Source organism: Anastrepha obliqua, chromosome 6 (assembly GCF_027943255.1).
Source record: "Anastrepha obliqua isolate idAnaObli1 chromosome 6, idAnaObli1_1.0, whole genome shotgun sequence".
Taxonomy (NCBI): domain Eukaryota; kingdom Metazoa; phylum Arthropoda; class Insecta; order Diptera; family Tephritidae; genus Anastrepha; species Anastrepha obliqua.
In genome coordinates, this window is record NC_072897.1 from 30,996,406 (window position 1) to 31,008,440 (window position 12,035).

Here is a 12,035-nt window from a genome sequence, read left to right on the forward strand (position 1 = left end):
CAGGATCCAGCTGTGATAAGAAAAAGACCTTTTATCAGAAACCCTCCAATTGTCTAACCTTACTGACCTGTTTTCAGACATTAGGGTAACATCGATCACTTCCTCCAATCCCCTGAAGTACTCCGTACTTGGAAAGGTGAAAGTGGGAGTGTTACCCCTGTTACATACCGACAAGTTAGTGTTAATTATGAAATCGTAAAGAGACGCCCCTTGGTCGTTTGTTTCGGAGCTTCCCCATAGAGCATGCCTTGCATTGGTATCGCATCCGAGAAGCAGGGTTTTGTTCGGGTTTTCCTGCACAACTTTACGGGCCTCCTCAGGCGGTGCTGGTCTTTCATGTGCCATGTATGTATATAGAGGCAAGCGTTATTCTGACTCCGTCAGTGGCTTCCACCTCAACAGCCGTCACATCCTGTGAACTATGTAATGGAATTAAAAATGTGTTTAAGTGTTTTTTAGCTACAATACATGTTCTGGGATTACCTTCTATCCGTTTATAGTAGATATTGTAGGTTTTCCCAGTGAACCCTTTCACCTCGGTGCTCCGCACCCAGGGTTCCTGAATTAGTGCGATGTCCACGTCCTCCCCCGCCAGGAGAACGGTTAGGTTGTCCGTTGCAGACTGTGAATGCTGCAAATTAATTTGGACAACCTTTAAACCCATGTTTATTGGTTTCCTTTTTCGGACTCGGTGTCATCTAGCTGCATGCCAGTCAGCAGTTCGTTGGCACCATCGACCTCATCCTGCTCCTCTTCCGGGTTTGCAGAACGGAATATCTTCAACTGGGTCTTCCTGGTCCCAAACTGAAGTTTGCTTCCCACTTTCTCCAGTGGTTCCAGACTCTCTTCTGTAATTAGAAGGATGGAACACCTGCTGTGCCTTTGCGGAGCCTCCGCTTTGATGATCGATCAATCGGTCATCGGCACCGAGCGATTATGCGCCTGAAGGTAGGGGATTAGTTGATTGGCTTCAAACTCCATGTTTGGTACCCAGATTCGAGCCCTCGGCCTTCGTGGAATCTCAGTAGCCAGAATTAGCTTGAGTTTCAAGCCTTTCCCAGCTGTTCTGGATTTTACCAATCGCGTTTGCGTCAGAAAATGCAGTGAGAATTGGTCATCGCATTTAATGACACGGTAAACGCGGACTACCTCCACCGCGTCGAAACCTAGTGTTTGGCCCTCCGAGTTCGCCATGACATGGTGAACGACTATGCGAGACAACCGTGCCTCAATCTCTGACCACTTGTCAGGGACAGGTTTTCCGCGGTTAGAGGTTTCATCTACCAATGCCATTTGGAGATGGTCCCGTGCCACCTCACTAAATCGCTTGATAGGTTTGGAGGCAACTGCACCCTGATCCGATATCTTGTGCTCCTTTGTTACCTTCCCCGTTTCGTCATGCGAGCGGTTTCGTTTTTTGGCTTCTGTCCTGTTGGCGGCTTGGAAGGCCAAGTATTCATCAACCACCTTTTGACATCTTGCCTTGTCGGTCTCATCTTTCGGATGAACTTTACTTTCGGTCTCGTTTTTTCGAATCCTGCCAAGGATAGCGAGAGACCTCTGGTAAAGTTTATACCTCGAGGGACCTTTATTACCACGCTTTTGCCCCACGGCTTTAGCGGATGTTGTTGGTTGATTTATAGTTGTTGGCGTACTGTGGCCCACAGCTTTGCCCTCAATTGTTTCTTGGCTGGATGCCAAGAGCTCATCCTCTGAGGGTGACCCCGTCATCCTCAGCTCGTCCTTGCTCGTACGTCTTGTCCAATTGTATGACTGTTTTTTAAGTGCGTCCGTCACTTCCTCCTGTCTGCCTGTTTGCTTGTCCTGTAGTTCTGTCCGCCTGTTTGGTTTTTTATTAGTCCGTGCTGTCGATGCGTCAGTATGTTTTCCCGTCATTTTGTCCGTTTGTTCCGTGTTTGTTTTCTCGTCATCCGAATTTTTAAGTTTTTGTTTCAGCATTTCATCTGGTTCGTACGGTCACCTGCCCCGCCAAGGGAGCTGCGCATGTCGCCATGCGCGGTGACCAAATAGGATAACGGGGAAATATCCGGTCGACCATGGCGGCGCCCCATACCATTGCAAGGCCACCGTTACAACCTGAGGAGACCTGATATCAGGAGGGCTCCGTACGAAGACAGCCTTATTTAGTCCGCCGGCTGCCAAACCCACCCAATAGGCACGGGTCGCATCACACCTTGGGTTTAGGGAGTTTTTTTTAACGAAGTTTACGTCTTCGACCTGTGTGGTTCGCGGGAGACTTACTCTCCTACCTTCCGTATCTGGGAGGTGTACCCCTATCCACCACCTGGGGACGCGCCCTATAGAGATAACAGGTTCCCCCAAGGGGATGTCGGCTTAGATATTGACTGAAGTAGTAGGAGAAGAAGGGTGCTGTGTCGTGCACTGCTCGTCGTACAGGGCTCGACGATCGTACCCTGGCTGAAGACCAGCAGATCGTCCTCAGAGAGCAAGACCAGCACAATCTTCGTTTTTTTTCATTTGCCATTCCTTGTGTTAGACTCCATTCGCTTTTTGGTTTCACAAGTAGACAGGGAAGGGGTATACCGTGGTAAGGCACTTAATACAACCGACCTCGGCTGGGCATCGGAGGGGACCGATCGAGACTGGTTATTTAGGCGCTACCAGCCATGAAGCTCTCTGCACAGGTACCCCAGCACCATAGCTTAAAGTGCTGACAAGGTTATACCGCCTTGTCACCGGTCGACAGAGCCTCGTTAGCGAAAACAGGGAGTACCAAGTCCAGGACATCAAGTCTTGGAGGAGATTGGACTGCCTACCGTAAGCTGAAGAAGGAATATTACAAGAAAATTAGATTATCTAAATTGGACTTTTATAGAACTTTCTGCAGCGAACTGGAGGAAGGGAAAAATTCAGCGAGGTTATGCAAAGCCCTCCAAAGAGACCGGACGGCTAGGCTAGACTCACTGCGCAAACCAGATGGTACTTGTACGGACTCAAAATTAGAAGTGTACGATGTTCTCGATGTTATCTTTTCAACCCATTTTCCTGCCTCCAGGAATGTTGTTGGTCAAAGCTCTATCGCTCAATCTGATCATGTCAATATAATTACCAGCAGACTTGATTGGTTCATTGTATCCAGGATAGTTAACGAGGATAAGGTTCGCCTTCTCATCATTCAAAAACCTTAAGTCCCCAGGACCTTAAGTCCCATTTACCCAATCATGCTCAAGCGGGGTGGAGAACAACTAAGGAAGGTTCTGAAAAGAATCTTTACTTCATGTCTTGCGCACGATTATGCTCCACAGTCGTGACGTTTGGTCAAACTCGTAATTGTCCGAAAGCCAGGCAAGGATAACTACGCTTTACCAAAAAGTTTCACACCTATAAGCCTGACATCGATTCTAAGTCGAAACCCTCTCAACGTCAGACAGCATGCTTATCAAAGTGGGAAATCTTGCGTATCAGCTCTGCACGAGTGCGTTAGCATAATCGAAAAAGGGTTGGAAACAAGAGAGTACACACTTGGTGTATTTGTGGACACTGAAGGAGCTTTTCACAATGATACCTTTGACTCTATGTGCTCTTCTATCAGAATTTACGAAGTAAGAGAAACCATTGTCAGATGGATTCACTCTTTACTATCCAAAAGACTGCTTGCCATGGATAGAGAAAGCGATGAAGGAGTCAAGGTTGAGGTTAAGGAGATGCTTTTATTATCTACTAGCAAACCCGGCCCCCTTCGCTGGGCAGACTAAAATAGAATAGATATGGTTTAGAACAGAAAATATATGAATTTCATATTATTTATTTCTTTATTCTTTATTCAAGCGCTTTGGCATAAACAATATTTTTTGTTTTTCTATTTGTTTTTGAGTAAATATAAAACATAAATTGAAAATCAGGGAAAAAGAAGATTGTTTTTAAATTTCAAATCAACGCATATGAATAAACAATCGTCTTTTTTCCTGATCATCCATGAATTTTTCGTTTCAATTTATATGTTTTATTAAGCATTGGAGCTTTTTTAACCATTATCCATTTATATTTAAAAACAAAAAAAAACGAAAAAAAATCGAAATTTTTTTTCTTCACTCATCTTATAGTAAATCATTTCAAGAATGTTGAGTCAAAATTTTAAGTGGATCGGAGCAGAACTCTCAAAGTTATAGCCTTTGTAGGCACTCTACCTCGAATGCGGAGCATAGATAATTTTCCAGAGTCATTTTTTCAAACGCGTTTTTCCCGAAACGACTTCTTAAAAGTCGGTGCCAATCACAACTCCGAAACTATTCAACCGATTCTTTTCAAATTTGGCACACGTTTTCTAAATCAAAAATACCTCCCCCCCCACACTGTTCTTTTTTTATTTTTGTTTTTTTAAGGTTGTTTTTCACTAATATTAATATTTTTATTAAAGTATCTTAAGCCATATTTCTGTAAAAAATTCAAAAAAAAAGTGTTTTTTTTTTAGCGCTAAACCCTACCACCTCCTTAAAAAAGAAGCGACATTATGGCTGGTACAAAAGAACGCTGTACCCGTTGCCAGTGCTCCGAATTACAACCAAACTTTACGAAACCCATTTTCAATACTTACTTAACAATGTGCGTAAGTTTGGTTTAATTCGGTGCAAAGACACGGCGGGTGGACGTTTTGGCATATATTTCGAGACCCTAGTCATCAATAGGTATGAAAATTACCCCGTATTAAAGCACTTATCAACAGCTTTCATTTGATACCCATATTGTACATACACATCCAAAGATTACCCGGGTCCACGTTTTGACCTATATCTCGAGACCCCAGTCACGGAGCGGCATGAAAAATACTCTGGACTAAAGCATTTACCAACAGCTTTCATTTGATACCCATATTGTACATACACATCAGAAGGTTACCCGGGTCCACGTTTTGACCTATATCTCGAGCCCTATTTCCAAAATAAAATATTATCCATGTTACTCGTGGATGATGTAGCTTTCGAATGGTCAAAGAATTTTTAAAATCGGTCCAGTAGTTTTTGAGCCTATTCATTACAACCAAACAAACAAAGTTTTCCTCTTTATAATATTACACTGTGGAACAAATTCAGGTTAGCAAAAATTAGGTCCATTCTGAGAGTGGCGGGTGAAAATAGAGGCGAAATTAGAAGACCCGTATCGCGCCGTTTGTTTATGTTAGTTCGAATTTTTTTTTAATCGGCTTTCGAAGTTTGCAGTCAAATGCCGATTTTCAGTATATTGTTTATATGGTTTTTTGGCTATAACTCGTCGACTAATTGATATTTTTTCAATCTGTAAAAGCCAAATTGTTGCTAGAGACCTGTGCAACAATTACAATTTTTGCAAAATTTATTTCGCAAATTTTTGTGGTACTTATGAAGCAAAATGTTGGAAAAATTATTTTTTTTTTATGTTTTTTGAAAATATTTTCAACAAAACTAAGTCTTTTTTGCATTTTGTGTGGTCTATAATATGCTTCTCAGTTTCTTAAATAAATGTTATTTGAAAAGAAAATTACGGGATTAAATACTTTGGCAGCTACTTAGAGGAAAGTCACAAAATGTTCGAAAAATTAACGTTTTCCTTATTATTTCTTAATATCTGGCAAGCAACTCATTGTTTTTCGCTTTTTTTCTTATCTAAAATATAGTTTTCAATCCATCGCATAAATATGATGGAAAAAAATATAGTATCAGTCGAAAATTTGTGCGATATACACACATTCATTACATAAAACTAATGTAAAAAAAACCCAAAATTCCTGGTAAACACATAGTAATTAAAAATCCCCAAAACCATTAAATAAATATCGATTTCGGTAGAAGTAATTAAAAAGGGAAGTTTCAAGAATTAGGAACATTCCAAAAACAATTAAAGAAAAGGAAATGCTAAGTATGGATTAAAAAAGGGAGAAGAAAGCCTCTTCCAAAAATAATTAAGGAAAAGGAAATTCCCAGAATACAATTAAGAAAGGGAATTTCCAGGAACAATCAATAGCTATTATATTAAAATAATATTTGTAAACATTTGTGTTGAAATCTCAATGATTAAATCAACAGTTTAATTAAGTGTAATATTTATTGATTAAATAACGGTTATAATGTATTAGAAAAGAAGCACGCAGTGCTCTTAGCAAAAGTCGGCAGACAACTGAAAAAAAAAATTCCATTTCCCATACTATGACCCACACAATATTCATACCGACAGGAGAGGGGGTCCAAATAGTCCGGTACAGGTATTTCGGCGAATTGTTTACTACTTGCCCTTGCCGTGATCATAATCTACTGGCATAGCGACATTTAAGCACGTTTTGCGACTTGTAGACCTTATTATTTACAACTTGTTATTTCAAGAGTGGAAACTTTCAAATTACATCAGCATGAGAACTAAAAAATTTAACAATCTGCATGCGAACTAATTTCAAAAATAAAGATTCAGTTAAGACTCGAAACTCAGCCGAAGCTGATGTCTTTTAATTTTCGCTCGGTCATGATAAAATTTGCTATTCGTTCTTTTGGAACCTATTTCATTTTGTGAGTAATTTAAGTTAAGTGTATCAGTTTCATAAAAATAACAAAAAAAAACATTCTATAATATTGTATTAAAAATGTAGGAACCAACATGTAAAATGAACCATTTTTGTAATATTTGTGGACGTTTCATGGTAAGCGATGAAAAATGCGGCAATGTGACTGATTCTTTTTTGGAAATCTATAGACAATATTTCTCGCAAGAGTTTATCAATGACGTAAACTATGCCCCTAAAAAAGTTTGCTTTAATTGCTATTCAAGTCTTATGCAATGGAAAAGTGAAAAGAAGAAGGCTATGCCTTTTGGTGTACCAATGATGTGGTCAGATAATAGCCCATATCAAGAAGAAAATTGCTATGGATGTACCAACTACAATAAAACTTTGAATAGAAGGAAAACAAAGAATAAAACTTATGTAGCAGTGTCAAGTGTCCAATTACCATTACCGCACTCAGAATTCGTTCCAGTACCAACATACCGAAGTACTGATCTTCAAACAGGTATGAGTACTACAACCACCGCTGCTACACCCATGGATTTCTCCTCAGAATTCAACCCCGGTGAAGGTACATCCCATAAAACATCAAACGACCCAATCCTAATAACACAAAACCAATGGGATGGAATTGTTGCAAATTTGTGTTTGACTTAGAAAAAATCAGAACGACTGGCTTCATTTTTGAAAGGAAATAATTTGCTGACGAAAGGTACAAAAGTAACAGCATATCGAAAACGCCAAAAAGAGTTATAAAAGTTCTTCAATGTCAATGATGCAAAAAATTTCGCTTATTGCAACCATATTGAAAAGTTAATGGAGGCGATAGGGTTAACCTATAAAAAAGATGATTGGCGTCTCTTTATCGATAGTTCACTAATCAGCTTAAAAGTTGTGCTTTTGCACAAGACAAATAGAATGCCTTCTGTTCCGATTGCGTATAGCACTGACACTAGTGAAACTTTCGATAAATTGAAAGACATTCTGGAAGTAGTCAAATATAACGAACACCAATGGCGCATTTGCTGCGACCTCAAAGTAGTTTCCTTGATTACAGGCTTAACAGCATCTGGCCGTCCAAAATATGCGTGTTTTTTGTGCGATTGGGATTCACGATACGGAGAAGGTATTAAAGGAAGAAACCAGTACAAACAACATAACTGGAGTAGTCGAATTGGGCGAAAATGGCCTAATGACAATAGGCTACACGAAAGTCTTGTTCCTGAAATGAAAATTTTGTTGCCCTTGCTCCACATTAAACTTGGCATTGCTAAAAATTTTTTGAAATGTATCGCAAAAAGACCAGCAGTATTCAACCGCTGAAAGACATTTTCCCAAGACTAAGTAAGGCCAAAATTCAGGAAGGGGTTGTTAATGGTCCCGACATACGGAAACTAATGAGTCGTCAAGATTTTGAGCAAGTTCTGACAGACCGAGAATTAAATGCATGGCTCGCATTGAAAGCAGTCATCAAAGGACTTTTGGGTAAAGAACGCGAAGAAAACTACAGGCAATCTGTTGCAAACATGTTGGCAGCTTTCGCTGAAATTGGGGTTAATATGTCATACAAAATTCATCTCTTGCATCAGCATCTTTTGTATTATGACTGCATGCCTAAAGCGCAAATTATCAACTAAGACAATTTTTTTTCAAATGAAATTCAATAAAGAAACTGAGAAGCATATTATAGACCACACAAAATGCAAAAAAGACTTAGTTTTGTTGAAAATATTTTCAAAAAACATAAAAAAAAAATAATTTTTCCAACATTTTGCTTCATAAGTACCACAAAAATTTTCGAAATCAATTTTTTCAAAAATTGTAATTGTTGCACAGGTCTCTAGCAATAATTTGGCTTTTACAGATTGAAAAAATATCAATTAGTCGACGAGTTATAGCCGAAAACCCATATAAACAATATACTGAAAATCGGAATTCGACTGCAAACTTCGAAGGCCGATTAAAAAAAAATTCGAACTAACATAAACAAACGGCGCGATACGGGTCCTTTAATTTCGCCTCTATTTTCACTCGCCACTCTCAGAATGGACCTAATTTTTGCTAACCTGAATTTGTTCCACAGTGTTAGTATAGATAGTATTATTTTAAAACATGGCGCTTATTCTGACTAAACTACAATATGTACAGATATGAAATATATATCAAAAGAAAGGTTTTGATGAGCATATTTCCGGAAAATTATAAAAATTAAAATTGGTTAATTTGTTCATGAAATATTTGCGTGTAAAGTTATCAAAATTTTCATATTGATAACAGCGATGTCTATGCAAAGCGGGATGACACACAAATCCTCGTATACGCATATATGTATATGTATGAGTACGTTTGCTTTGTTTAGCTCTTCTTTCTATCTCTCAATAATTGTTTTGTTCTCTTTACTAATAAATATGTATTCATGAACATAGTCCCAACGCATGATTCTCTAATTGAATCATGGTCCCAACGGGTGCTGCGAATTTTTTTCAAAATTTTGTTGTGATGGCAATATGGAGGAATAGAGCAGGTAAGTAAGTGATAAATGTTTGAAACGTCACGTATTGGATATGATTGGTAGAAGCATCCACTTTTGTTTTCGTTCATATATGGTACAATTGAACTACAATATATAAACGTATGTATGTATTTAAAAATTTTGTGTGCGTTTGATCCTTTTTGCAAAACTCAAAAGTTTAAATAGTTTTAAAAAACGAGCGAAACCACACTTCCTTTTACGTTGAAGCGCCGCCAATTTCCCATTATCATAGCCTTCGCCATAACAATAAATAAGGCCTAGGGGCAAACATTATCAAGGGTGGGGCTTCATTTAAAGGAGGATTGCTTTGCTCACGGCCAACTTTATGTTACGTTAAGCCGGGTTAGATCCTGGGAAAATATACGAGTTCAAATGGGCAATAACGAAAACTTGACGTTGAATGTAGTTTATAATGAAGTAATTAAAAAAAAAAATTACTGATTTAACTGAAAAAAATTTTAAAAATGTTATATGCATAAGTTCTTACATATTACATATGAATAAAAATATACACTTTTCTAATCATCATAACTTTTAATAAATATATAAAAGTGTCACATATGCTGTTTACTTTCCGTGGGAAAAAAGCCCACCCGATTTTCGGGGGTTACATACTAGTTATTATTATTATTATAGAGTTACTCCATCTCGGTAGGGTTCGCAACTACCGGAGATAACATGTGTCCCGGATATCGGTATCAAGGGACAATGCTCTGTTGTTTTGTGTTAAGAGTGTTGCAGGAGTGTGAAATTTTAGTAGATCTGGTTTAGAAAGGACCTTACTATATTACAAGTTTTCAGTATGACAGCTTTTTGTATTTGTGCGTGTGTTTTTTCGTTTATATTTATTGATTTTAGGTTTTGTATGAAAGTGTTGTGTAATATTCCTGTTGCTGAAATAATAAATGGTACTATTTTCACTTCATTTTGTTTCCATATGTTTTTGATTTCTTGCGCAAGCTCTATGTATTTTTCAATTTTTTCTGTATATTTGCTGTGTATATTAACGTCATTGGGGACACTTATTTCTATGAACTGTGTGGTTTTTTCTTTCTTAACTATTATTGTTATATCTGGTCTATTGCATATTATTGTGTTGTCAGTGTATATGGTTCTGTCCCAGTATAGTTTAAAGTCTTCGTTTTCTAGTATGGTTTCGGGTGTATGTTCATAATATGGTGCTGTGTCATTGGTTAAGTTGAGAAAGGTGGCTATTTCCTTGTGGATGATTTTGGCTACTGTATTGTGTCTTTGTGCGTATTTTGTCCCAGCGAGCATTGGGCATCCCGCTGTTATGTGGTCTATAGTTTCTGTGTATATGTTACATTTACGGCATCTGTCGGATGTGATGGTTGAATCTTTTATTACGTATTTTCTGTAGTTTCTTGTGGCTATGATTTGGTCTTGTATTCCAATGATGAATCCTTCTGTTTCTGCTTGTAGATCTCCTTTTCTTAGCCACGTATATGTATTTTGCTGATCTATGTTGACGTTGTTAACTATATGTGGGTGTTTTCCGTGTATTTGTTTTTGTTTCCATGCTGCTATGGTTTCCTCTATTGTATGTTTTGGTAGAATAAGGCTTTGGTTGTTGAGGTTAAGGGGCGTTAGTTCTTTGTCTGCTAGTACTATTGCTTTATGAAGGGATGAGTCTTGGTTGTAGAAGTATGTTCTTAAGTTATTTATTTGGTTGTTATGCAGCTGATGGATATCAATAAGTCCCCTTCCTCCATTTTTTCTGGGTATTGTTATACGCTCTTTACATGAATGTGGGTGATGTTTATTATGTTTTGTTAATTTCGTTCTTGTGGCTATCTTTAGATTTTCGATATCTGTATTACTCCACTTGATTACTCCAAAAGAGTATGTTAACAACGGTATCGCATATGTGTTCATGGCTTTAAAAAGGTTTTTCGAGTTCAAGTAGCTTTTCAGGATCTTATTTATACGCGCTAGATAAGCAGCGGTTAATTCTTTTTTAGTTGTTGTATGGTCTATTTTTATATTTTGTTTAAAACCTAGGTATTTATAAAACTCATTTTCTTCCATATTTAGGAGAGTTTCATTATTTAGTGTTTCTATTGTGTCTCTGTTCGTCCATTGTCCGCGTTCTATATGTTGGGTTTTGCATTTATCTATTCCAAATTCCATTTTTATGTCTATAGTAAATTTCTCAGTTATTTTTATTAATCTTTGTAGTTCTTGTTGATTTTTCGCATATAGTTTTATATCGTCCATGTATAATAGGTGATTTATTTTGTGAATATTTTGTTTTTGACTTTTTATATCAAATCCATATTTTGTTTTATTGAGTATGTTTGAGAGTGGATTCAGACATATGCAAAACCAGAGCGCACTTAGTGCATCTCCTTGAAATATTCCGGTTTTTATTTTAATTGCATCTGTTGTTATATTTATGGATGGGGTTTGTAAAAGTATTTTTGTTGTCCAGTTTTCCATATTTATTTTAAGGAATTGTATATATTTTGGGTGTATTTTATATATTTTTAGAACTTGTAACAGCCACCTATGTGGAATTTTGTCGAACGCTTTTTTGTAGTCAATATAACATGTATGTAGATTTCGTTGTTCTTTAATGGCTTGTTGTGTGATTGTTTGGTCTATTATTATTTGTTCTTTACATCCTTGACTTTGTTTTCTACATCCTTTTTGTTCATTTGTTAAAATGTTATTGTCTATTAGGTGCGTGTATATTTTTTGGGACATTAATGATGTGATAATTTTGTAAAGAGTGGGTAAGCATGTGATTGGTCTGTAATTCGCTGGATTATTGGTTTAATCATTCTTTGGTTTAATAAATGTTATTCCTTGAGTAAGAAAAGCTGGTAGAGTGTTTGATTGGTTTATTGTATCGTTTATTAATTTTAGTAGTCTATTGTGTGTCGCTGTTATTGTTTTGTACCAATAGTTGTGGATGTGGTCTATTCCGGGATATTTCCAATTATGTGTATTTTTGATAGTTCTTGTAAGTTC

General features: G+C 37.5%; 1 protein-coding gene across 1 annotated transcript; it reads right to left on the reverse strand.

Moving 5' to 3' along the window:
- Positions 1 to 909: 909 nt before the first annotated feature.
- LOC129250293 (uncharacterized) lies at positions 910 to 1,896 on the reverse strand. Its single transcript, XM_054889929.1, has one exon. It carries the CDS (start codon positions 1,894 to 1,896, stop codon positions 910 to 912), a length of 987 nt encoding a protein of 328 aa, XP_054745904.1.
- Positions 1,897 to 12,035: the final 10,139 nt, after the last annotated feature.